Source organism: Dipodomys merriami, unplaced genomic scaffold, assembly GCF_024711535.1.
Source record: "Dipodomys merriami isolate MVZ:Mamm:240054 unplaced genomic scaffold, mDipMer1.0.p SCAF_10, whole genome shotgun sequence".
NCBI lineage: Eukaryota > Metazoa > Chordata > Mammalia > Rodentia > Heteromyidae > Dipodomys > Dipodomys merriami.
The window spans coordinates 50,965,048-50,990,212 of NW_027202271.1; the positions used below are offsets into that span (position 1 = coordinate 50,965,048).

A 25,165-nucleotide genomic window follows, 5' to 3' on the forward strand; every position below is an offset into this window, starting at 1 on the left:
ACTTTAAGAAGGTTGCTTACCTTCGTACATTATGTATGGAATGGGTTTGTTATGTTGGTGGTAGTAGGGTTTAAACTCAGTATACTAGAAATAGTAATAGTACTCATCCCATATAGATTGGCTGATTAAATGAAGTAATACACAGGAGGCACCTACATAAAGAATAAGGTAGAGCTCCAATTCCTCTGCCTGGTGTTCAGAGCCACCACTTTATCTGGGCAGTTTTATCGGTAGCTGCTCTGATCGACCATACTTCCTTTCTCATTGATGCAAACCGGCCTCCTTATTATTGTTGACTGTGATTATTTCTGCTTGCCCATCTTTGCCCTCTTGTTTACCCTAATAATACATATCCCAGTCTTCTCTTGAGTTCTTCCTGTCATTTGGAGCTGACTGCCAATTTCAGTTTTTCATGTATCTTTGCTGGAAGACAAATAGCATCACTTGTCCTGATATGCATAATGTTTATGGCCTTTGGTTTTCTGGCAAGTAAGTGTCTCAGTAATCAAATGAGATAGATATTAAACTTGTGTTGTACCTACTGCATATTCCTTGCATACTTGGCTCAATGTTGTACATATTACATCTTTATTAACTACATCTTTATTAACAATTATGTCATTAAACTATTTTACTTTTTTCTAGCCTGTATAGTACACTCCTGGCACATAAAAAACTACATATAAGAAATTTTGCTGCTGAAAGCTTTACTTTTTTGATGAGAAAGGTTAGTTTGATATTTTGTGTTTATCACTATATACCAGTATATGAGTAGAGCATGAATCTCTTTAATGTGGTTGTTATGGACTCATCTTTATAATTAATATTTCTACTTTAGCTTACCTTAAGGTTTAATTAAGCTTTTCTCACTAATAATGTGATATTATTTGAGTAACTTTTTCCCTATTTTTATGTGAGTGTATATTAATTAAACAAAAGAGTTTCATTGTTCATATTTCCATAATGCATAGAATGTGCTTTGATCCAATTTACCTCCTCTTTCACTCTTTCTTACTCCCAATTCCCTTTTTAAATTATTTTTAGGGGCTGAGAATGTGGCTTAGTGGTAGAGTGCTTGCCTAGGATGCTTGAAGCCCTGGGTTCAATTCCCCAGTACCACATAAACAGAAAAAGTCAGAAGTGGAACTGTGGCTCAAGTGGTAGAGTGCTAGCCTTGAGCAAAAGCAGCTCAGGGTCAGTGCCCAGGCCTTGAGTTCAAGCCCCAAGACTGGCGAAGAAAGAAGGAAGGAAGGAAGGAAGGAAGGAAGGAAGGAAGGAAGGAAGGAAGGAAGGAAGGAAGGAAGGAAAATGTATTAATGATTTTCTTTATTCATACTCATGACTGCATATGAAGTACTTTATCCTTTCCTTTCACCTTCCCTACTCTTTTTGGTCATTCTTACTGTTAATTAGATTTTTTGCAGCTTTCAGTTATTTCTTGTCAAAACATTCCTATATAAAATAAATACATGAAAAATGAGATAAACAGGAATTTTTGTTTCCTGGAAGGAGCTGGTACCATAATATCATATGGTCATGTTTGTTTAAATTTTTCTTTTTTTTTTTTTTCTTTTTTTCTTTTTTTTGGGTCTGGTCGTGGGGCCTGGGCGCTGTCCCTCAGCTCTTCAGCTCAAGGCTAGCGCTCTACCACTTGAGCCACAGCGCCACTTCTGGCTTTTTTTCTTTTTGCTTATGTAGTGCTGAGGAATCGAACCCAGGGCCTCATGCATGCAAGGCAAGCGCTCTACCACTGAGCCACCTTCCCAGCCCCTTGTTTAAAATTTTCTTAGTATTAGAATGTTTTCATAGTAAAACACTGGTTTGTGTATTAAAACATTAAATTTATTTTAAGCTTATAAAATGCAAATATATAGCTTACTTTACAAGACAAAGTGTTGCTTTCAGTAGGTTTTCTTGACATATCCATATCTGCCATACCAGTGAACTCATCACTCTGTGTAATGTGACAAGGACGAGTCAAGAATTCTAGCAGTTTGAGATCATTCCAAATGACTACTCCTTCCAGACTTTTCCTTAATGTATTTAAACATGACTATCCAGAATAAGAAGGTAGATTCCTTTTTTTAACTTATTTATGTTGTAAATACTACTTTCCATTTCTATTTTACATTTTAGGTCACTGATAAAAATGCACTTTTCAACTTAATGCTTCTTGATCTTAATGAACATCCAGAAAAAGTGGAAGGAGTTGGACAGTTACTCTTTGAAATGTGCAAAGGAGTTAAGAATATGTTTCATTCCTGTACAGGACAGGTAAAAAGTGGAAGGGCTGCTTGGCACCTATGTGGAAGGATTAAACACAAAAGAATTAGACAAATGATGTGGTGACAAGGCAACCTAGAGTCAATAGAAAGTGATAACTGGGGAAGTTTAGAGGATTAAGGACAATACTTCCTTATGTAGGCTTTGTGTCTTATTCATCCTGGATACTAAGAGGGTTTTAACATAATTCACCCATTCACTAATAGGGTAGTAAAGCAAGGTTGTTAGATTCTAAGTTTCTTTATCGGGTGTGGTGGTGCTTGCCTGTTTGTAGCCAGGTTGAGGTGGGAAGCTGACCAATCAAGGCCAGTTTGGGCAACACAGTGTGGTCCTGGACCAAAAACAAAAACTCAGAATCCTAGTTTGGAAATTCCATTTGGGATACATAATTAACACTCAAAGCTACTATATCCTTGATTATTCCAGATTAGATTATTAAAGTAGCTAGTATAATCAGAGGGGTAAATCATAGCCGAATACTTAAAAAAATAAGGGTTTATGTGATTATTTTAATTGTTGTTGCTTTCCCACAGGCACTGAAGCTAATTTTGCAAAAGCTAGGACCAGTGACTGAAACAGAAACTCAACTGCCATGGGTTTTAGTTGGAGAAACACTCAAAAACATGGCTAAATCGACCGTAGTCTACATCTACAAGGAACACTTTGCTACATTTTTTGACTGTTTGCAAGTGAGTTCTAGTTTTTTAAGGATGAGTATGTAACAAGAGGTCTGTGAGTTTATTATTTCTCTGACTTTAGCTGAGCACTCTTGGAGATTGTATTTCATAATTATTTTCTTTGTATTTCTACTCATGTATGAATTTTCTTCCCTCTACCCTCTATGCTTTATTTTGATAGGATAGTTTGAGATTCAGTAGAGTATGGTGGTTAAGAAAGGCTGTGAGGGCCATACTGCCTGCCTATTTACATTGTGGCTCTACCATTACTGCTGGTGTGACTGGAAAAATTATTTAGAGTCTCCATTCCTCAGACTTTCAATCTGATAAATTGGGATGTAGTGTGCCTTTTCTTAAGGTGGATGTAAGCATGCTTATTTACATTGTGGCTCTACCATTACTGCTGGTGTGACTGGAAAAATTATTTAGAGTCTCCTGCCTATTTACATTGTGGCTCTACCATTACTGCTGGTGTGACTGGAAAAATTATTTAGAGTCTCCATTCCTCAGACTTTCAATCTGATAAATTGGGATGTAGTGTGCCTTTTCTTAAGGTGGATGTAAGCATGCTTAGTAAAGACTTGCAAAGAACTCAACACTTTGTTCACATTTACTGTTCACATTCCCTGTAGTTCCTAGTAAGTATGGCTTTTTCTTTTGAAGCAAAAGAATGTGAAAAGTTGTACTGCATTGCACATTATTTGTTATTGGATAAACAGATGAGTTTGAGATTTCCTAGTTCTTTGCTTTGTCAAATTCTCTTTGTAGGAATCACTCCTGGATCTACATAACAAAGTGACAAAAACAAACTGTTGTGAGAGTTCTGAACAAATTAAAAGATTGTTAGAAATATATATGATACTTGTGAAACATGGAAATGGATCAAAGATAACCAAACCTGCTGATGTTTGTAAGGTAAGTGTTCTACTTGATATGCCTAAGAGTATTTATTTTAACTTTATTTAGTTATGCTAGTACTACGGCTTCAGCTTAAGACCTCACATTCTTGCTTGGTTGTTTTGATCAAAGCTGGCATTCTCACATGTGAGCCACAGCTCCACTTCTGGATTTTTTTTGTGTATGTAATTTTTTTTATTGTTACTATAAAGGTCTGTATAAAAGGGTTATAGTTAAATAAGTCAGATAAAGAGAACATTTCTTTTTGGACAGTGTCATACTTCTGGTGTTTTCCTGGTTAATTGGAGATTAGTCTCTCAGATTTGCCTGCCCAGGCTGACTTTGAACTGTAATCCTCATCTGAGCCTTCTGAGTTAGCTACAGGTGTGAGCTACCAGTGCCTACCTTAAGCATGTTTATTAACAGCAGATTGCTATGTGTGCTTTTCTTTGTATTTTGACAGGTATTGTCTCAAACATTAGCAACAGCAAATCTTTCTACATCGTGCCGTGTGACACTCTTGGATATAATTTCTGCTTTGATCCTTGGTGAAAATGTTTCCTTGCCAGAGACCCTCATCAAAGAAACTATAGATAAAGTAATTTACTTGAACAAGATATTAACTGAGTTGTGAATAATATGTTTAGTGTTGAGTAAACCCAGCTGAGAATACAAATGAAGCCTGACAAAGACTTTGCCCTCCTGGAATTAAAAATTAAGGGGATGTGAGCTGCATGCTGTAGTGACAACAAGCAAAATAAAGTGTAGTCATAGCTAAATCTGCACAGCAAAGTTTCAGTGACCATGTGGAGCCTACTGTGTGGCGAGTGTGAGTTAGGTATTGAAGGTAGACCCTATGATGTTACAGTATTATTGGGCAAGAGGACTCTTGGGGGAAGTAGTCTAATAGAGTGAACAACTTTATATTGAATGATAGCTGTTCTACCTGGGGTTGCATATCACAGAAAGCTTTTTCAAAAGACTTAGATTTGGTATGTCTTTGAAGGCTCCATAGCAGTGTTTCAGTCAGGGAAAATGGTAACAAAACTAGAAGAGAGAACAAAGACCAGTGCTTATAAATAGGTGTAGCCTGGGCCTTTGAGAAAAAGTGGCTGATAGTCATGAAATCTTGCTTGGCCTAGAAAAGTAGCCTTACGTAGTGGAAGGCTCTGGGAAAAGTAAGCAATGACATGGTTTGATAAGATTTGCATTTAGTGAGTTTTAAAAGTGATGTTGAGGAAAGATGAATTAGCGTAAGATTAGGCTGTTTTCCTTTTGTAGTTCTCCATAGCTAGGCAAGGCTGAGCAGATGTGACTCTGGAGTCAGTGCAATAATGTCAGTGCAACACCTGAGTTCTTTAGAGAATGGGAGGAGGTGCAACCTGTTGAATGGCTGTTGAAGTATGCCACCATTTCCTGACTCTAGCTGCTTTAGGGGAGGGAATGGGTTTAACACTGTTTACTTCATTTGTAATTTTCACCTGTGCTTCACAGATTTTTGAGAGCAGATTTGAAAGACGTTTGATTTTGGACTTTTCCGAAGTTATGTTTCCTATGAAGCAATTTGAACAGGTAAGGAAGAGATTACATTTGGAGTGTTTTCTAAATCTATCCTGGTAAAATAGCCAAGTTTGAAATTCTGGATTTTTGCTTGCTTTTTAAAGGAGTGGAGTTTGTGCTTGATATTTTAGTTAATGTATTTTTTAATTACATTCAAGTTGAGGTTATGTGTGAGACTTTATTATATATTCTCAGGCATTTATAATTATAACCAGTGGCCATTTCATTTTGAACAGTACTTGAACTGATTTACCATGTGGTAAAATTGAAAATCAGTATAAGGAACTTTTATGTGAATTTGAAGCATAAAAAGTGGTTTCTTCCATCGGAAGGAGGCTGAAGTTAATGTAATTAAACCAAAAAACGATACATAATGGAACAAAGAGAACTCTTCCCTGGCAGAGCCTGACTTGATTTAACCCTCTCCTCTCACCTCCATCAGGCATCTGTCACTCCTCATAAGTGGTCACTCACAGGAACTTGTCATCTGCTTCTCTCTCCTTAGTCTTCACTAATGTATATTCTCATTTGACTCAAAAGAACCTCTTTGTGCATATTCTAGGTCCTGTTTATTTCTGCTCTTTGAGGACTATCACTGTGTTGTTGTTGTTGTTGCTTAAGAAACTATCTTTTCCATCTTTGTATGTTTTGGGAGTTTTTGCTTGTTTTGGGGTATGTGTATGAGGGGTGGGTGGGTGGGTGCATAGTATTGAGGATTGAACTCAGACCAGCAATTGCTAGGCAAACTCTATACTTTTATTTATTTATTTTTTTGTCGGTTGTGGGGTCTGGTCTTGGGCGCTGTCCCTCAGCTCTTCAGCTCAAGGCTAGCGCCCTACCACTTGAGTCACAGCGCCCCCCTTTTTTTTTTTTATGTGGTACTGCGGAATAGAACCCAGGGCCTCATGCATGCAAGGCAAGTACTCTACCACTGAGCCAACTTCCCAGCCCTACTTGTATCTTAAAAAAAAAAAAAAATCTTTATTTTGTTGATGCTGTTGATCAATTGATAGAACACCTGTTTGGAAGAGTGAGGTCCAGAGTTCAAACCTCAGTAACTCAGAACAGACAACCCAAAACCCTTAATTTTCATCTGGACTGCAAACACACTATTTAGACATAGTTTAAATTAGTCAAGTCATCTGTGTGCCACTCTCCTGTTTCTTACTAGCAACTAGCTACTTGTTATGGCCTTCATAGATGTGTTTGCGTGCATGTGCGTGCGTGCGTGCGTGCGTGCGTGCGTGCGTGCGTGCGTGCGTGCGTGTGTGTGTGTGTGTGTGTCCATATGCCAGTCCTAGGGCTTAAATTCTGGGCCTAGGCATTTTTCCTGAGCTTTTTGGCTGAAGGGTAGCATTCTACCACTTGAGCCACAGCATCACTTTTGGCTTTTTGGTGGTTAATTGGCAGTAAGTGTCTCAAGGACCTTCTTGTTCAAGCTGGCCTCAAACTTGATTCTCAAATGTCAGCTTTCTGAATAGCGAAGATTACAGGTGTGAGCCACTAGTACCTTGTCTAGTCTGTATGCTTTTAAGTCATCTGCACATATTGCTCTTTCTTGATGTGTTAGTCTTAGACCTTGTCTTTAAGCTTCAGTGTATGGTAGATTGATTTTAGTTTTAATATTTAGTTCTCATCTTCCCTGCCATTTTATCACAGGTTTGGGTTGAATCCATATTCACCACATTTTTGTTACCAAGGAATATTTTATGTTACATGTCCTTTTTTTGTATATGTTCTCATTTTTCCTAGCATAAGCTTTTACCTCATCCTTTAAAAACTAGAGATTGTTTTCTCTTAACTGCTCAGTGACTTTCTGCCAACAACACTATAAATACTGTTTGCATGGCAAACTGAGAGAGAAACTTACTAGCTCAGTTTCTGCCTCCTGCTTCCTGGAGACATTCTTCCTGGGGAGTCCTTCCAGTCTGGGGGCTTTGCTTGCTCAGCCCCCTGCATGGCTGTCATGTTACAGTGTCCCTTTGCTTCATTTCTGCTTCCTAAATCTTTGTTTCGCTCTTACTGTAGCTGGCTCTCTTATTTTTGTGGAGTGGAGGGAAAATTTTAGGATTTAGTACATGTGAAAATGTCAATATTTTCTCCTATATACACTGTTTTGAGAACAGACTAGGTATAGAAGTTTAGATTCTGATTCTTTTCCCTACAGAATTTAGGATGTTGCTACTTTGACTTCTAGCTTTCATTGTTTCTATGGAGAACTTCAAGGCCATTATGATTCCTGATCCTTTGTGAATGAAATCTCTTTGGCAGCATTGGGATTTGAACTCAGAGCCTTGTGCTTATTAGCAAGCACACAAGCACTTGAGCCACACTCACAGAACTTTTGGCTTTTAGTTTGTTTTTTAGGTAGTGTTTTTGCCTAGAGCTATCCTCAGACCATGATCCTCCTACTTATGCTTCCCACATAGCCAGCTTTATAGAATGTATTACCACATCCAGTTTATTTGTTGATGAAGTCTTGCTAACTTTTTTCCTGGGCTAACTTGAACATTTGTCATCATGATTCCTGCCAAGCCACCTCCACCAGCCTCTTTTGCTTTCTTTTTTAAGTGTTATAATTCTTTTTTTTTTTAAATTTATTGCTATTATAGAGGCGATGTACAGAGGGATTATAATTACATGAGTCAGGTAATGACTACACTTCCTTTTCTACAGTATCTTTTGTTCCCTCATTCAAGTATTATAATTCTTTATATTAGGTTTATAGAATTTATATCTGCTAATAAGTGTGCTTTCCTTTCTTGTCTTCAGCTTTTTCTACCAAGCTTTCTCTTGTACATTGAGAATTGTTTCTCAGTTGGGGACACTGTGGCCAAAGATGAAGCACTGACCATTTTGGCCAAGCTCATTCTCAACAAGGTAGCACCTCCCTCCGCTGGCTGCATGGTGATTGAAAAGTATCCTCTGGTTTTCTCACAACAGACAGTGGGGTGAGTTCTAATCATATGCCCTTGATATTGTTTAGATTACCCATTCAAATAAGCTTCAGAATATAAGAATCCTATAGAAATGAATATCTGTATATATGTACTGAAATAATGTCCATGGTAAGGTGTTACATGAAAAAAAAATGTTTTATATATTATGCATGTGGTATGATCTCACTTTGCAAAATTAACACAAATGTGTAAGTAAGCATAGAAAAACATGGGACAATCTGTCAACTTTCTTTATACCAGGAAGGAAGTTAGGGAAAGAAACATGACCACTGATTTTTAACCTTTTAAGATGATTGTAGGTTTGTGTGGAGTTGCAAGAAATAGTACAGAGGAATTCCAGGTGCCCTTCATCCAGGTTCCACCTTTGGCTCATGTCTTGCATAAACATACTGCAGTTTTAGAAGTTTGCAAGCACCTTTCTTTCAAAAACAAAGTACAATACAAAAAAACTGGGTCATGACTCAAGTGCTAGAGCATTGCCTAGCAGGTGTGAGGGCCTGGATTCAATCTGTCGGGGGGGAAAAAACTTTAAAAGACAATTTAAAAAATTGTTTTTTGCAAAGTAGAGGTTTATAGTTGGATGGTGTCAGCTATTCAAATTTTTCCTTTTGTGAATAATTTTGATGTCAAGTGAGAGTCATTTTTAGTTACTCCTGGGCCTTTGCATTTCTATACACATTTTAGAACAAACTTGTCTTAGTAAATGGCTTCACCGGTATGGAGAGAATTGCCCTCTCTCCAAAGATGGACAATACTTATTGCCAGGAGGATGAAAAGCGTGGAAAAGAAGTGACTTCATTTTTTATTGTTGTTGTTACATTTTATATTGGCATTTTCCCAATCAATCTTTCTCCCTCTTCCCAAACCAATCTCAGCAAGCTTCATTGTTCCATTTTCACATATTTATATAAGGTATTTTAGACATTTAAGTGAATTATTTTTAAATTTTATACTCTTACATTGTGGAAGTCAGTTCCTGTGTCTTTTTTTTTTTAAATCATGGGATTGAACTCCAGGACTGGGTGCTATCTCTGAGCTCTTCTGCTCAAGACTAGCACTCTACCACTTTGAGCCATAGCACCACTGCTGATTATCTAGTGGTTAACTGGAGATAAAAGAGTCTCATGGGCTTTCCTGCCCAGGCTGGCTTTGAACTGTGATCCTCAGATCTCAGCCTCCTGAGTAGCTAGCATTACAAGTGTGAGTCAGAATACATTCTGGGTTGGTGTGTGTGTGTGTGTGTGTGTGTGTGTGTGTGTGTGTGTGACAAGTGTGAGTCAGAATACATTCTGGGTTGGTGTGTGTGTGTGTTACAAGTGTGAGTCAGAATACATTCTGGGTTGGTGTGTGCGCGTGTGTGTGTGTGTGTGTGTGTGTGTGTGTGTGTGTGTGTGTGTGTGTGTGTGTGTGTGTGTGTGTGTGTGTGTGTGTGTGTTTGTGTGTGTGTGTGTGTGTGTGTGTGTGTGTGTGTGTGTGTGTGTGTGTGTGCCTGGGCACTATCCCTGAACTTTTGTGTGTGGTTATGGGCCTGGGCACTATCCCTGAGCTTTTTCCGCTCAAGGCTAGCACTCTACCACTTTGAATACCACTTCCTCATTTCCTTGTTCATACACTTGTTTTAATCTTTTCGATTAGTTAGACCTGTTTCTGTATTTGTGCTTGGCTGTGAGAGTGCTGAGTAGGAAAAATGAGTGTGATGAATGAATGTTCCTTGAGTTTGTGAAGCTCCATAGCACTACTGAACTGAGAGCTAGTCTCCTCACAGCCACTGAGATTGCAATTCTTGGGGATTCCATGAGATTCTGGGGGACCCCATATCCTTAACCCCTGCTTACCTCTTCATCATACCATCAGAGTAGCTTCTTTATGAAAATATGCCAGCAGTCTTGTTGCTGTTTTAGGTGACGGGACTCTGATAATGAATAACTTCTGTTATTCTCATGGGCCTTCTGTTTTGATTTTGCAACCCCTGCCAATCTTCAACAAGCACATTCCTGTTATGTGGCCAAACTCTGGGTCCTGTGGAATAGGGGTGAAGCTGCCTTGGTGGATGGCTTCAATGAGATATAGCCAAGGTTCTGATGAGAGTGAACGGCAGATCTCCCACTGCCCTTAGCCCTTGCTGCTCCTCCTGGGAAGGTGGATAGTAAAATCAATAGATTTAGATGCATTGACCCAGTAATTGCCACAATTTCTTTATCTCTTATTCTGAGAGAATATCCCTCCAGCCAGGTGGTGGTGGTGGCTCATACCTTTACTCCTAGCTATTCAGGAGGCTGAGATCTGAGTATTATGGTTCAGAGCCAGCCTGGGCTCTGGGAAAGTCCATGAGACTCTTATCTCCAGTTAACCACCAGAAAACCCGAAGTGGAGCTGTGGCTCAAAGTGGTAGAGCGCTAAGGTTGAGCAAAAGATCTCAGTGACAGCCCACAGGCCCTGAGTTAAAGCCCTACTACTGCCACAAAAAAAAAAGAAGAAGAAAACATTTCTCTGCCAGCTCTGCAGAGTAGGGATGCAAACGCTCACTTTTGTCTTCCTTCCCTCTGAAGATTTTTCATAATAATAATTATTATTATGTGTGTATGAGCCTATAAGCCTAGCACTTGGGAGTGAGGTAGAACCAGGAGGGTGACTGGGCTACAGCATAAGTTTAAAGCCAGCCTGGGATACATATTAGGACTCTGTCTCTAAAAAAATTTTTTTAATAATGGAATAGTCTTAATAACATTTCATCCATCTATCTTGCAATTTTTTTATAAGAAGAGATAACTAATAGGAAATGTCTTTTAGAAGTAAATTTGTCCTGTCATTTGACAGATATTTTATGCTATCAGGGACTGTTCTGAACATGAAGTACTGAGCAATAGTTCCTTCTGTATGGAGATTACATTCTTTGTGGGAATGGGAAGGGTTGATCCTTGGAAGACTTTCTAGGCAGAATGAAGAGTAACTTCAGAAGGTCTGGAATGAGAGGAAGCTCAGTCAGGTCCTTTGAGGATTTTCTAGGGTGAAGAAGGGAATATGGACTTTATTGGAAAAGCTAACTAGAAGGTCTGATAGACACATGGAATAACATAGCATGGGGCTGGGAATGTGGCATAGTGGTAGAATGCTTGCCTAGATGCATGAAGCCTTGGGTTCGATTCCTCAGTACCAAATAAACAGCTGGTGGTAGAGTTCTAGAGCAAATGAAGCTCAGGGACAGTGACCAGGCCCTGAATTCAAGCCCCAGGACTGGCAAAACAACAAACAACAACAACAACAAACATAGAACTAATGACTCGCTGTTATCTCTTTTTTTAACTATGAAAGTTGCTTTAATTATAAACTTTTAAAAGTCCACATTAAATGTAAAGCCTATAAAAATGAGGGTATATAAACACTGATTGGGCCAACATTATTGGTATTTCTGAACCTTTCATTAGCTTCTGTCTGTAAGATTACAGGCTATAGAGTCATAGTTTCTGCCTAGAAGACTGTATTTCAGGATGTGGACTTTAAGGAATTGACATTTATATTAACTTAGTCATCTATCATTTCCAAACATTTAGAGTCCTGATAAATAAGAGAATATGACTTTTTGATTAAATTTAGTAACAAAAAGAGTATAGGCGTCAAACTCTATTTGTTTCTATTGCATAATAAGCTAGAAAATTGGATACAGGAACAAATTATAAAATCTTACTGTTTCTGTGGTTTTTCCTTAATGAGATTTCTGTCTTACAGGTAGGACTGAGGCATAGTACACTGGCAAGAATAAAAAAGCTAGTAAAAATGGTGAAGAGGGGCTGGGAAGGTGGCTTAGTGGTAGAGCGCTTGCCTTGCATGCATGAGGCCCTGGGTTCGATTCCTTAGCACCACATAAGCAAAAGGAAAAAAGCTGGAAGTGGCACTGTAGCTCAAGTGGTAGAGCGCTAGCCTTGAGCTGAAGAGCTGAGGGACAGCGCCCAGGCCCAGAGTTCAGGCCCCATGACCGGACCAAAAAAAAAAAAAAAAGAATGGTAAAGAGTAACTAATATCCCAAATCAGTATCATGTTAGAAAGTATCATGAGCAACCATTTGTCAGGCTAAATAACTTTTTTTTTTTTTGGGGGGGGGGGGCAGTTCTGGAGCTTAAACTCAGGGCCTGGGCACTGTCCCTGTCTTTTGCTCAAAGCTCAAAGCTTCAGCCAGAGTGCCAGTTCTGACATTTTGTGTTTATTTAGTACTGAGGAATCTAACATAAGGCTTCATGCATGCAAAGCAAGCACTCTACCACTAAGCCACATTCCCATCCCTAAACAACTTCTTTTTTTTTTTTTTTTGGTCAGTCGTGGGGCTTTAACTCTGGGCCTGAGCGCTGTCCCTCAGCTCTTCAGCTCAAGGCTAGTGCTCTACCACTTGAGCTACAACGCCACTTCCGGTTTTCTGGTGGTTTATTGGAGATAAGAGTTTCACGGACTTTCCTGGCTTTGACCGCAATCCTCAGATCTCAGCCTCCTGAGTAGCTAGGATTACAGATGTGAGCCACCAGCGCCCGGCCCTAAACAACTTCTAAATAATCATTTCAGTAACTTCATGACATCAGTCTAAAGTTGAGAAGTGGTGAAATTTATGTCAGAACAAAAGAGACAATGTGAATTACCTGTCCAATTCTCAAATAACCAACAGTAAAGCAAGCAAAGAAAAATGAGAAGTAATGCCAAAAACTAGAAATGCTTGGTTTAAGTTACATAGCAAATGAAAGTAGAAGTAGAAGGAAGCAGAGCTTATGTGCTTGTCAGTACATGACTCACAGTTATTTATATTCAGCCATCACTAATTCCTTCCTCCTCCGAGGCTCCTTGGTAGAAAGGAGCATCTCATTTCAGACTTCAGAGGACAAGAGCAATTGTATTCTCTCCTGTTTTAAGCATGTGTTCATCTTTTCATTTTTCAGATCCTACTTAAGGCAGAGGAAAACTAGATCTGAAGGAAGAAAGGAACAGTATTCAGTACTGGACCATCTCTTAACTGTAATTCAGCTACCCCCCAGTAAAGATACGACTTACCTTTCACAATCTTGGGCAAGCCTTGTAGTATTACCTCACATTAGGTAAGAAATAAACTGTTTAGTTTTCGAAGAAATACTTAACATCTTGATGAAAATAGCTTAGCCAAAAGCTATTTGAGCTATTTGACAAAGCTTTTGAGTGATAATATAAGCTTTTTCCTTTTCTCCTCATTTCTTGGACAGACCTCTTGAGAAAGAGAAGGTGATACCTCTAGTGGCATGCTTCATAGAGTCACTCTTCATGACTATTGACAGAGGGACCTTTGGGAAAGGTCAGTTTCAATCACTGCTTGTTCTCTTCTCTACCTTTTCAAATACACCTAAAGTCATTGTAAACATAGGTAATACCAGAGAATAGTATTATTGTTAGAGAATACTAACATGTCCTGATATAACTCCTTCACAAGAAATACAGAAAAGAAAACAAAAGAGACTAATAAGCTAGGCCTGTTTTCCTGATAACCAGTCAAGGTAGCATGGACAGAAGGAAAGTCTAGTATCAACAGGCTGCCATAGCATTAAGACCATTCATTTTGAGCCCCAGTCACCTCATGCCCACCCTACTCTTGGAATATGTCTTGAGCTCCAAGCCTAAATTATATGCCTTACCATAATCTGGCCTTGCACACATGTTCTCTCAACTTGGGGACCCTTATATGTCTTTGTATTTAGTGGTTTCTGGAATACCAATTTGTGAGTCCAGCTGCAGAAAACCCAACTTTGGCACCGTACCTCCAGGCAGAATCGGGCTGCCTGCTTCATGCTCAGCAACTTAATTGCAGATACTTTGTTTTATCTTAGCCCAGTATTTTCTTCTAACACATGAATAGCAGTCTTTTCATTTGCCTAAATGTTAATGTGCTGCATTCTATTAGGTACAAAGTCGACCGAATTAAATTAGATTCCCACATTTCAAGCGTTCAGTGGCCACATGTGACTTTTGCTACACTATTGGCTATATTTCAGCACAAGGATTTTTACCATTGCAGAAAATTCTGTTGGATGGCACTGGTTTAGTGTAGGACAGAGTTTAGTCCAGAACAGTATGTCTTTGTGACATATTCTTTTTTAAAAAAGTTTAACCCCTTTAAAATGTTTTTTAAAAAATACAAAAACACAAGCATTTTTACCCTTCTGTACAGCATTTTCACAGTAAAAAACATAGAAAAACAAAACAAAACATTTTAGCTTTCAGGCCATCCTAGCATGGTAGGATAGACTTGTTGTCATAGTAATGGAGAGGCAGAGTTAAGATAGAATGATCAGGTGTTCAAGGCCAACCTTAAAGACATATGGAACCTAGTCTCAAAAGTTAAACCAGGTTATCTCACATAGTTTGCTGATTCTTGGACTGGAGATTAAATGAGTACTTAATTCCTACTAATTGTATGTACATTAATAGTAGCTATTAGAGATGGTGACTTATAAAGTGGAGAATAATGTCAACATGAATTTTATAATTCATTTTACAATCATCAAAAGTTCTAGTTTAGGCTGGGAAGTTGGCTCAGTGGTAGAGTGCTTGCCTCGCATGCATGAGGCCCTGAGTTCGATTGCTCAGTACCACATAAGCAGAGAAAAGCTGGAAGTAGTGCTATGGCTCAAGTGATAGGGCGCTATCCTTGAGCTGAAGAGGTGAGGGACAGCGCCCAGACCCAGAGTTCAACCCCCACAACTGACTAAATAAATAAATTAAATTAAAAAAAAAAGTTCTAGTTTATTTAAATTGTAGTTGTAGGCTGGTGGGCAGAAGTATAATTCAAGTTGAGATGACCTGAAATGCTTGGGACAAGAAGCACATCCGAATTCAGACTTCTTTGGAATATTTTCATAAAATTCACTTGTTGAAAATCCTAATCTGGAAGTCTGAAATCAGAAATATTCCAAAAATCTAAAACCTTTTAAGCATTTTAACACTACTCAAAACATTTCGGACTTCAGTTTTTGAATCAGATGCTTCACTTGTGCTTTGTTGTCTTTTCAAGTTAATGGTATATCTGAATACATGTTTACCTAAAGAAAGATAAAACATAAGACTTGGAAACTTCTTTTTCCTGTCAGACATTTGACAGATAATTCTTTAGAAAACACAAATTCCCTTAAAAACCTTCTGAAAACTTTCTGTAAGCAGCATGATTGGATAAATCAGATGTTTAGTAGTGATGTCAAAGAAATAAATAATGTGATTTTTCCTCCCCTTAGGAAGCTTCTTTGTTCTTTGTCAAGCTGTAAATACTCTACTGAGTTTGGAAGAGTCTTCTGAACTACTTCACCTGGTTCCTGTGGAACGTGTAAAGAATTTGGTATTGTAAGTAAATGGTTTTTCCATGTGGCTTAGTAATGCATAAGACATCAGGAGTCTCTGTTTTTGTGAATTCATGCACCTAATAAAAATCCTTCTGATCTATTTTATACCTGAGTTGTATTCCCACAGTGAAACTTAATATTGATTTAGATCCTCCAATGGAAATAAGTATATATATTTTGGCACGGTCATCTTTGAAAGGAGTTTTTATTATGTGTGTGAATTAGGTTTAGAAGAGTTTATAATGCCAGTTTTCCTAACCATAGCGTGGTATACTTGACTTTGCTTACTTTTTCCCTATACTTGCATTTTTTGCCTCTCTTGGACTTGACCTGCATTTCTGAAGACTTTATCTATGATCTTTTAGCTTGGTATTCCCACAATTCAGCTTATTTCTTTGTTTAATTTAACCTGTTTGTTTAATTTGCCTGTTCAAAAGACAGGCCTTTACTCTTTTTCTTCCCCATTTTTTTGTGCCTGTCCTGAGGCTTGAGCTGTCCCTGAGTTTTTGCTCAAGGCTAGTGCTCTGCCACTTGAGCTCCACCTCCACTTCCAGTTATTTGCAACTCAATTTAGAGATAGGAGTCTCATGGACTTTCCTGCCCCCGTTGGCTTCAAACTGTGATCCTCAGATCTCAGCCTCCTGAATAACTAGAATTAAAGGCTCGAGCCACTGTCAATGGCCCACAGGCCTTTACTTTTAGGTAGAGTCACTTACTTATTTTGGAGTCTAGTACATTTTATTTCCACGCTTTTTAACACACATTTACTCATTCATTCATTCAGACAGTACCTGTTTGCTTTTCCCATGTATTGGATCCTATTTTAGTCCTTAGAAAATAGTGACACAGACCAAATTCACAATCTCTGTGGAGCTGTTGTTCTAGAAAGAAGACATTAAGTAGAGTACATAAGTAAAGTACGTAACACATTAGATGGTTCTAAGTGCCATGAAGGAAATGAAAGCAGGGCCTGAAGGTAGGAAGTCTAGATGTTAGGGACAGTGATGGTTCTATGGGAAGACCTCATCTAGAGGCATCTAAGCAAAAACCTGAAAGCAGCTAGGGAGAGAGCCATGAGGATAGCAGACCAGGCTGCTCTCTGGGGCAAAATGAGTGTCCCATTTGAGACATAGTCTTACACAGGATTTCTTAGGCAACTATATTGAGAGTCTGTAAGGGAGTAAAGAAAAGTTAGGAGGGTAATGGCAGTAATCCAGAATCTCTTTATATTTCCATATCCAGGTGAGCTTGGCATTTCTCCATGGCCAAATTGGTTTAAGTGAACTTCCTGGGGGAGGAGATTTCTTTTACTTTGTCCTATTTACCCTATAGCATATTTCCCTTTTTAAATTATTTATACTTTCCATCTTCTTATTTAAACTTTTCATCTTTTGTCCATCCTTCCCCTCTGGGGAAGGTTAGGTAGCAGTAAACTTTCATTGCAAATATAGGATCCTGCTCCGTAATGTGCTAGTATACTGGCAAGCATCTAGGTTTCATAGGGGCCTGCATCTGATACTGTCCTGATACTGTCAACTTGAATGAGTTACTTACTTGTTCTCAACTTCATTATCTCTCAAAGGGGATGGTTTAAAAAAAAATCTTACATAGTGAAACTGAATTACATATTGTACTCAGTAATAATAAATTGTACTTACTGTGTCCTAATTATATATCCATCACTGTTGTGTGTACTTTGCATACATTATTTAATTTAATCCTTACAACTCCATGAAGTACAAGGTATTATTATCATTATAGATGAGGGAGCTATAGTTTCAAAATAGGACCCTGGCCTATCTGGATTATTGTTGCAGCCTCTTTATGAGTCTCCTTACTTCCACCCTTGTCCTGTGTTCTCTGAGCTGTATCAGCACCTGGTGATTCACTCCATTGCCCACAGCTAGTACAGTGCTTCTCAGCCAGGAGCATTTCTGGAGGTCTGTTCTAGTTGTTGCTTCTAGAATATGGAGGAGAGGCTGTTGCTGGTATGTAGTGAATAAAGGCTAGGGATTCTGCTAAGCAACATACAATGCAGAGGATAGCCCCCAGCAGTTCTAGCCCCAGATATTAGCAGTGCCAACACTGCTGAGAAACTCTGTTCTAATGTTATCCACCCTGTATCCTTACTTGTAATAAAATCAAACTCTTCACTGAGTTCCTTTGGGCTCTGGACCATCCAACCCCTGCCTACTTCTGAATTCTTCAGCCACTGTTCCTTGCTAATTCAGTTCCAACCAGACCAATCATAATCTTTCAGTAGACAAACATACCTCAGGCTTTGACTTGGTTTTGCTTTTCCTTCAAATACCCTTTAAGCTCACTTTTTCACTTCTTTTTGTCTCTGCTTTCCATGATTACCCCTGTCAAATGGTATTCCATGGTACTCCCTCTCTCTCTGCCCCTATCTCCGTGATATTTCACTGTACCCTCTTTCCTTCTGCTGTCCATCCTCTTCACATTTATCTCTTGACTCCATCTGATTGTTTTTCTCTATAGCACTCATCACTGTCACTCTTACTATTTATTAGTTTATTGCTTACCTTCTGATGTAAATTTCTAGAAAATGGGAACGTTGTCTTTTGTTTACTGATATATCTACAGGGTCTAGAAAAGTCACATAGTAGGCACTCAGAAAATAACTGTTGAACAAAGATGGCACAGAGGCTAAGCAGCTTCTCCAGAGTTAGGCTGCTGATGATGTAGGCCTGCATCTGGGCTGCCCGGTTTCCTTCACTAGCTCAAGACCTGGCATGCAGCAAATAATAAATATTACTTGTTATCTGGCAGTTGTTGGCAGCTGTGGATTGGAGAGGCAGCCTTTAGAAATGAAATTCAAATTTGAGTCCTACCTTTCCCTTATATAGTCAGTTGTATGCTTGAACATGTCACTCAGGATTTGCTAGGCCTCTTCATCTGCAAGCTTCCTCCAGCCTTCTACATGTCCTTCATCAACAATGATTTTCTATAGTGTATATTATGATCTGAAGTCACGAAGTGTGTGGTACAATGAGTCTTAAATATCTTGTAGAACATTTCCTTCAGAACCATCGGTGCTGCTGTTGGCTGATCTCTACTATCAGAGGTTATCCTTCTGTGGATGCAAAGGACCACTCTCTGAGGAAGCTTTAATGGAATTATTTCCCAAGTTGCAAACAAACATTTCAACTGGAATATCCAAGGTAATACTGTTGTCTTTTTGTTTCTGTGTGACTACTAGTAGTCATCAGAATGCACTACTAGCCTAGGCAGCAAGATGACAACAGTCTGTCTCAAAAATAAACACGCAAACAACAGAAAAAGTCAAGGAGTGTAGCTTAAGTAGTGGAGTGCTTGCATCTAATCACCAGTCCCATGAGAGAGAGTGGGAGGAGAAGCAGGGGATGAGAGGAGAGGAGAGAATGTGGGGAGGGGAGAAAAAGTACTGCTGTGGGATGATGATGCCTAAAGCAGAAATTAGACTGATTTCTGCAGAATTGGTTAGGGAGATTAATAAAATTCTGGGTCCCTGTTCCCAAAGATTCTGATTCAGTAGGGTTAAAATCCCTCTCAGTGATTCTGTTGCTCACTCAAGTATGTGCAAATAAAGGAGAACAGAGCACTGATTTCAATTGAACTATAGACCCAATCAGTTCCTTGCATATCTTTAGAGATACTGACAGTGTTACAGTTTAAAGAAACAGTATGGTGACTGGGCAGCCTTACCTGTTCAGTACCTATGTACTATTTGATAGGTATTGTTTTTTGTTGGATATGAGTAAGGAATAGAATAGGCATGAGTTCTTTTCAGATGTTACCCTTTTTAAAAATTAATTTCTTGTTTCATATAAACTTTGTAGTTTGAAATAAATTTTTTGCTTTGTCTAGATTCGGCTTTTGACAGTAAGGATCTTGAACCATTTTGACATTCAACTTCCAGCATTGATGGAGGTAATTTAACTGTTGGAATCATTTTTTAAAGTTATAATTTAACATGTATTAATTTCTAAAATGATACCTTTGCCAAAAAAACTAGAGCAGATATAAATATCATAAAAAATGAATAGGTTTTTGAATTGTTATTACTTGCAACAACAACACGAATGTACAGATAACCTGGATACTGGTAATCCTAGCTACTCAGGAAACAGATCTGAGGATCGCAGTTTGAAGTCAGCCTGAAAAGAAATGTCCATGAGACTCTTATCTCCAATAAACTATTAAGAAAAAGCTGGAAATAGAGCTGTGGTAAAGTGCTAGCCTTCAACACAGAGGCTCGGGCAGCACCTATGCCTTTAGTTCAAGGACCAGGATGGACCAAAAACAAAATTAAAAGCTTATTTATTTATTTTTGTCATTGATTGTGGTGCTTGAACTCTGGGCCTGGGCGTTGTCCCTCAGCTCTTCAGCTCAAGGCGAGTGCTCTGCCACTTGAGCCATAGGACCACGTCTGGCCTTTTCTGCTTTTGTGGTGCTGAGAAGTTTAACCCAGGGCCTCATGCATGCGAGGCAAGCATTCCACCACTGAGCAACCTTCTTAGCCCCACAAATAAAAATTTTAAAAATTAAAAACAACACCTTCACCAATTTCCTGTTGGTAGATAGTTTTTCATCAACTTTATTATATACTTCATGTAGGGAATTATTTCCATAATGCAAATTACTTTTTTTAAAACTCATAGTCATTAGTATATATACTTTTTTATTTCATTAGATGTTGCCAATCATTTTAAATCACTTTGAAAATTTTTGCTTACTTTTTATTTCTGTGATGATGAGCACTGAAATCTAACTTTTCTACCAAAAAGTAAATGGGGGTGCTGGGAAGGTGGCTCAGTGGTAGAGTGCTTGCCTTGCATGCTCGAGGCCCTGGGTTCGATTCCTCAGCACCACATAAGCAAAAAGAAAAAAGCCGAGAGTGGCGCTGTGGCTCAAGTGGTAGAGCGCTAGCCTTGAGCTGAAGAGCTGAGGGACAGTGCCCAGGCCCAGAGTTCAGGCCCCCACGACCGGACTCCCAAAAAAAAAAAAAAAAAAGTAAATGGTATAGGCAAGTGCCAATCCTAGCAAATCAGGAGACTCAGCTCTGAGGATCATGGTTCAGAGCCATCTCAGGCAGGGAAGTCTTTGAGATTCTTGCCGCCAATTAACCAGAAAACTAGAATTAGAGCTATGGCTCCAAGTGGTAAAATGCTATTCTTGAGTGGAAAAGCTTAGGGACAGCGTCCAGGCACTGAGTTCAAGCTTCATGACCAAAAAACCAAAAGTAAATGGTGTGAAAAAAAAATAAATTTAACTCCCTCCCCCACAGTGTAACCCCCGCTTTCACTTTATTTGATGTCAATATAACATGTGGAGGAGAGGGGGACAAACAAGTCGTTTAAGGATTCAGGTGGACCTGTTGTAACAAGGAGAATTACAAAATGTCATGTCAAAGCAAGCTTTACAATGTTGGAGTGGGGGGGGAGGGGGGTATGATTGGGTGGGGGGGAGGGGGGAGGCTGGGAAGGGAGGTGAAGGGTAAACAAAGGAGGAGGCTGCAATGCTTGGTAAGAAATGTATGCATTATCCTGCCAATGTAATTGTAACCCCTCTGTACAGTATGTTCTCAAATAAAATAAAATTAAAAAAAAATAAATAAATTTAACCAGGTGCTGTTGGCTCACGCCTGTAATCCTAGCTACTCAGAGGCCGAGATCTGAGAATTGAGGTTTAAAGCCAGCTGGGGCAGGAAAGTCCTTGAGACTCTTTTTTTTTTTTTTTTCCTTTTTGGGTACGGTCGTGGGGCCTGAACTCTGGCCCTGGGCACTGTCCCTCAGCTCAAGGCTAGCACTCTACCACTTAAGCCACAGTGCCACTTCCGGCTTTTTTCTTTTTGCTTATGTGGTGCTGAGGAATCAAACCCAGGGCCTTAGGCATGCAAGGCAAGCGCTCTACCACTGAGCCACCTTCCCAGCCCTCCTTGAGACTCTTATCTCCAGTTAATCACCAGAAAACAGGAACTGGTACTGTGATTCAAAGTGGTAGAGCAGTAGCCTTGATCTAAGAGCTCAGAGACAGTGCCCAGGCCCAGAGTTTAAACCCCATGACTGGCAAAAAAAAAAAAAAAAGAGTTTTTTTTAAAACAACAACAAAAAATTTCATGTTCTGGGCTGGGAAGGTGGCTCAGTGGTAGATCACTTGCCTTGCCTTGCATGTACGAGGCACTGGGTTTGATTCCTCAGCACCACATAAGCAAAAAGAAAAAAGCTGGAAGTGGCACTGTGGCTCAAGTGGTAGAGCAGTAGGCTTGAGCTGAAGAGCTGAGGGATAGCGCCCAGGCCCAGAGTTCAGGCCCCACAACCGGACCCCTAAAAAAAAAAAATTTCATGTTCTTTGTGGAGTGTCATGCTATTGACCTGCCTCCGGGCTCTGTTTGTACAGGGTAATGGTGATGGTCTGTCGGAGCGCCAGTCAGCCTTCACAATATTACGCCAGGCAGAACTTGTTCCAGCAACTGTGAGTGATTACAGGGAGAAACTACTGCACCTGCGGAAACTGAGGCATGATGTTGTGCAGATTGCTCTTCCTCATGGGCCCTTACAGGAGGTGAAGAAGTGCTCTGAGTAGTGCTCTGTTTTCTTCTTCTGCTGCTGCTTCTTCCTTTGTTTTCATTCTTTGCTGGGGAAATATACTAAAGGAGTTCCTCCACTCTGCTCCATCCATCTATTGTCCATTCTATTTATGGGCTGTATTGGGGCTTGAACTCAGAACTCTGTGCTTGCTAGACAGCCCTCTGTCAGTTAGGTTATGACTCTAGCCTTTTTTTGCACCGGTCAGTTTGGAAATAGGGTCACTTTTACCCAAGCTGACATGGACTTCAGATCCTTCTATTTATTCTAGGACAACAGGCGCGTACTTTTATGGTCAGCTTTTTCTCTTGAGATGGGGGTCTCAAGAACTTTTTGGTCTGGGCTAGAGTCAAACTGTGGGCCTCGTGATCTAGCCTCCCATGTATCTGGGATGAGAGGACTGCTGTGCTCCTCTGCACCAGCTGTTGCTTCAGAGACGTCGAGTGAACTTTTTACCTGGGCTGCCTGTAACCTCATTCTCCCAGTCTCTGCTTATGGAATAGCAGGATTATAAACATGAGCCTGTAACGTTAGAGTACTGGGATTATAGGCATGTACCACCATGCCCTACCCTAAAGTTAATCATATTACCTATGACTGGGTGATTGTGATATAAAAACCCAGCCTCTACCTTCACAGATTTCCCAGGGTTGGGGACAAGAAATTGAAATTATCATTCAAGTATGTTTTTATGACAAAATAACTTCAAAAAGAAGAATTTTATTTTATTGTCCGCTGTGGGGCTTGAACTCAGGGTCTGGGTGCTGTCCCTGAATTCTTTTTGCTTAAGGCTAGTGCTCTACCACTTTGAACCACAGCTCCACTTCTGGATTTCTGTCAGTTAATTGGAGATAAGAATCTCTTGAGCTTTCCTGCCTGGGCTGGCTTTAAACTATGATCCTTAGATCTCAGCCTCGGAGTAGGATTAGAGGTGTGAGTCACCAGCACCCACCTGAATTTTTTTTTTTGTCTAAAGCAACCATCAGCTTCCTATGTTTTTTGTCCAGAGGTTTTTAGCTTAAGCCCTGGTAGATAGATACATCATGAACACCTTTGGGAGCAAAACTATATGAAGGCATTTCCCCCCCTTTTTTGGGGGGGGAGTCTGGTCCTGGGGCCTGAACTCTGGGCCTGGGCTCTGTCCCTCAGCTCTTCAGCTCAAGGCTAGCACCCTACCACTTGAGCCACAGTGCCACTTCAGCTTTTTTTTTTTCTGCTTATGTGGTGCTGAGGAATTGAACCCAGGGCTTCATGCATGCAAGGCAAGCGCTCTGCCACTGAGCCACCTTCCCCAGCCCAGCATTCCCCTTTTAATCTGAGAAATTATCTCTTACCAGTTTCAGATGCTATCATCTTTCATGATATGTATTTGAAAAAGAAATTACTACTATAATATGTACCAACATCACATCCCAAAGTAATAATACAATTGATACCACCTAGTATAAGGGGCTGTTGGTAATAATGAGTGTTGTTCTAAGAGGTAATTGACATGCCAGATTCATGGAATCCTATCTGCTCCAGAGGCAGAGATTGAGAGGATTTCAGTTGGAGGCCAGCTTGGGCAAAAAGTTTATGTGGGCATAGTGTCACATACCTGTCATCCCAGCCATATAGAAAGCATAAATGGGATTGTGGTCCATGGTAACCCAGTCATAAATTGAGATCCTTTTTCAGAAAGCAATTGGGGGTGAGGGAGGAGTAGAGTCAAAAATTCAATGCATATCCTACAAAATTAAGAAAATTCAGGAGCAGGATGGGGTTGGGATGTGTGGGAGAGAATGATGAAAGAATGATGTTGATCATAATGCATTGTATCCACAAACTGTCCTGACAATATACTGCAGAAAGAGAGAGCGAGAAAAAAAGAAAAAGGGAGAGAGCGCCAAAGCAAAAAGGGCTGGAGGCATGACTCAAGTGATAAAACACTTGTTTTTTTCCACTGAAGCTTATCATCCATTACTAAGAAAATCTTTTATGATTGCAGGTACCACTTCGTTATTTGTTGGGCATGTTATATGTCAACTTCAGTGCTCTGTGGGATCCTGTTATTGAACTCATAAGGTAAGGGTGAGTTAAGTGGTTGAAGCAATTACAATTTACATGGTACAAAGTGATGACCCAGGGTTATACTCCTAGGTGTGACTTAGATAAATGGTTGTATGCAGTACTTATAAATACCATAATTCCTTTGTAGAACAAAAAGGAAGAAAAAAATAGCATCAATTTTTTTCTTTCCATTATGTCTAGTTTTTTATAGTTGAAACATTATATGTATTTACTGTGTACATTGAAATAACCTTGGAGGACTTTTATGATACTTCTATATCATTTAAATTGTTTATTGCATACTTTTATTTATATTGATCATTGATCCATCCTTTGAAAATTAAATTTCAAAACCTTTACTCTCTCCTGTATAAAAATCCCTTTAGCTTTAACAAAGGACTTTACTAGTCCCATAGAAAATATGTATGTTGCCTACATGTAAAAATTGTCCTTTTACAGGGCTGGGAAGGTGACTCAGTGGTAGAGTGCTTGCCTTGCATGCATGAGGCCCTGGGTTCGATTCCTCAGCACCACATAAGCAGAAAAAAAAAAAGCCGGAAGTGGCGCTGTAGCTCAAGTGGTAGTGCGCTAGCCTTGAGCTGAAGAGCTGAGGGACAGCGCCCAGGCCCAGAATTCAGGCCCCACGACTGGACCAGAAAAAAAAAAAAATTGTCCTTTTACAGACAACAGTTTTCAGATTGTCTACTTTGCTGTTTTTTGTTTTTTGTTTTTTTTCTCCTTCTTGTTTTGTGCTAGAGCTGGGTCTTTTGTGCCTGAACTCTGGGTGCTGTTTCTGAGCTTCTTTGCTCAAG

The 25,165-nt window shown here is 39.6% G+C and overlaps 1 protein-coding gene across 1 annotated transcript in view; it reads left to right on the forward strand.

Moving 5' to 3' along the window:
* The window catches only part of Utp20 (UTP20 small subunit processome component), a 100,201-nt gene that overhangs the window by 5,371 nt on the left and 69,665 nt on the right, over positions 1-25,165 (forward strand). The window contains exons 6-19 of the mRNA XM_069991163.1: positions 646-727; positions 2,137-2,274; positions 2,817-2,972; positions 3,729-3,875; positions 4,321-4,455; positions 5,352-5,429; positions 8,190-8,368; positions 13,297-13,452; positions 13,594-13,682; positions 15,613-15,718; positions 18,749-18,899; positions 19,585-19,647; positions 22,117-22,281; positions 24,292-24,368. Coding sequence (XP_069847264.1) covers positions 646-727; positions 2,137-2,274; positions 2,817-2,972; positions 3,729-3,875; positions 4,321-4,455; positions 5,352-5,429; positions 8,190-8,368; positions 13,297-13,452; positions 13,594-13,682; positions 15,613-15,718; positions 18,749-18,899; positions 19,585-19,647; positions 22,117-22,281; positions 24,292-24,368 — 1,722 coding nt within the window. The remainder of the gene's footprint in view (positions 1-645; positions 728-2,136; positions 2,275-2,816; positions 2,973-3,728; positions 3,876-4,320; positions 4,456-5,351; positions 5,430-8,189; positions 8,369-13,296; positions 13,453-13,593; positions 13,683-15,612; positions 15,719-18,748; positions 18,900-19,584; positions 19,648-22,116; positions 22,282-24,291; positions 24,369-25,165) is intronic.